Source organism: Mizuhopecten yessoensis, unplaced genomic scaffold (assembly GCF_002113885.1).
Source record: "Mizuhopecten yessoensis strain PY_sf001 unplaced genomic scaffold, ASM211388v2 scaffold541, whole genome shotgun sequence".
In the NCBI taxonomy this organism is placed as follows: Eukaryota; Metazoa; Mollusca; class Bivalvia; order Pectinida; family Pectinidae; genus Mizuhopecten; species Mizuhopecten yessoensis.
The window spans coordinates 34,271-35,766 of NW_018403598.1; the positions used below are offsets into that span (position 1 = coordinate 34,271).

A 1,496-nucleotide genomic window follows, 5' to 3' on the forward strand; every position below is an offset into this window, starting at 1 on the left:
ATTTGTAATAAATAAGTGTCTTATACATGAAAGTTTGTAATAAATAAGTGTCTTCTACATGTTAGTTTGTAATAAATAATTGTCCTCTACATGTAAGTTTGTAATAAATAAGTGTCTTCTACTTGTAAGTTTGTAAATAAATACGTTATATCTACATGTTAGTGAGAAAACATCTTAGAGCATCTATATGTAAGCTAGTAAACTCGATGCAATCGTTTACACATAAGTAAAGAAGCACTGAACAATTGTCTGCATGTAAGCGGGCAAACAGCCAAATATCAAAGTAAAGGTAAGATATTATACACATGTAAGCGGGCAAACAGTCAAATATCAAAGTAAAGGTAAGGTATTATTCACATGTTAGCGGGCAAACAGCCAAATATCAAAGTAAACGCAAGGTATTATACACATGTAAGCGGGCAAACAGTCAAATATCAAAGTAAACGCAAGGTATTATACACATGTAAACGGGCAAACAGCCAAATATCAAAGTAAAGGCAAGGTATTATACACATGTAAGCGGGCAAACAGCCAAATATCAAAGTAAACGTAAGGTATTATACACATGTAAGCGGGCAAACAGCCAAATATCAAAGTAAACGCAAGGTAGTATACACATGTAAATGAGTAAACACCAAAGACAATATACATGTATGTAGATTATTAAGTCGATAACAATTATTTTTTTGTTATATATCTGAATATTATAAAACATCTACTTACGTTTGACAAGAAGGAAATCCCTGAACTCTTGATGGTCATAAAACACTGGTGGTGTTGGCAATGGTGGTCCAAACAATGGTACAGATTCCTCAGAGTACACGTGTAGCCTGAAATAGTAAAGCTCGGGACTATTACCACCGTGTCTTTGTTAGGGTTAGGGTTAGGGTTAGGATTAGGGTGGTGTTGGCAATGGTGGTCCGAACAAAGGTACAGATTCCTCAGAGAACACGTGTAGCCTGAAATAGTAAAGCTCGGGTCACTAACCACCTAGTCTGTGATAGTGTTAGGGTTTGGGTGGTGTTGGCAATGGTGGTCCGAACAATGGTATAGATTCCTCAGAGTACTCGTGTATCCTGAAATACTAAATCTCGGTTCACTAACCACCTAGTCTTTGATAGTGTTAGGGTTAGGGGGGTGTTGGCAATGGTGGTCCGAACAAAGGTACAGATTCCTCAGAGAACACGTGTAGCCTGAAATAGTAAAGCTCGGGTCACTTACCACCTAGTCTTTGATAGTGTTAGGGTTAGGGTGGTGTTGGCAATGGTGGTCTGAACAATGGTACAGACTCCCCAGAGTACACGTGTAGCCTGAAATAGTAAAGCTCGGGACTCTTACCACCTAGTCTTTGTTAGGGTTAGGGTTAGGGTTAGGGTGGTGTTGGCAATGGTGGTCCGAACAATGGTACAGATTCCTCAGAGTACACGTGTAGCCTGAAATAGTAAAGCTCGGGTCACTTACCACCTAGTCTTTGTTAGGGTTAGGGTTAGGGTTAG

At 39.2% G+C, this 1,496-nt stretch overlaps 1 protein-coding gene across 1 annotated transcript in view; it reads right to left on the reverse strand.

Moving 5' to 3' along the window:
• The window catches only part of LOC110450703 (GTPase-activating Rap/Ran-GAP domain-like protein 3), a 23,761-nt gene that overhangs the window by 16,100 nt on the left and 6,165 nt on the right, over positions 1–1,496 (reverse strand). Inside the window, exon 4 of the mRNA XM_021498357.1 lies at positions 724–830. Coding sequence (XP_021354032.1) covers positions 724–830 — 107 coding nt within the window. The remainder of the gene's footprint in view (positions 1–723; positions 831–1,496) is intronic.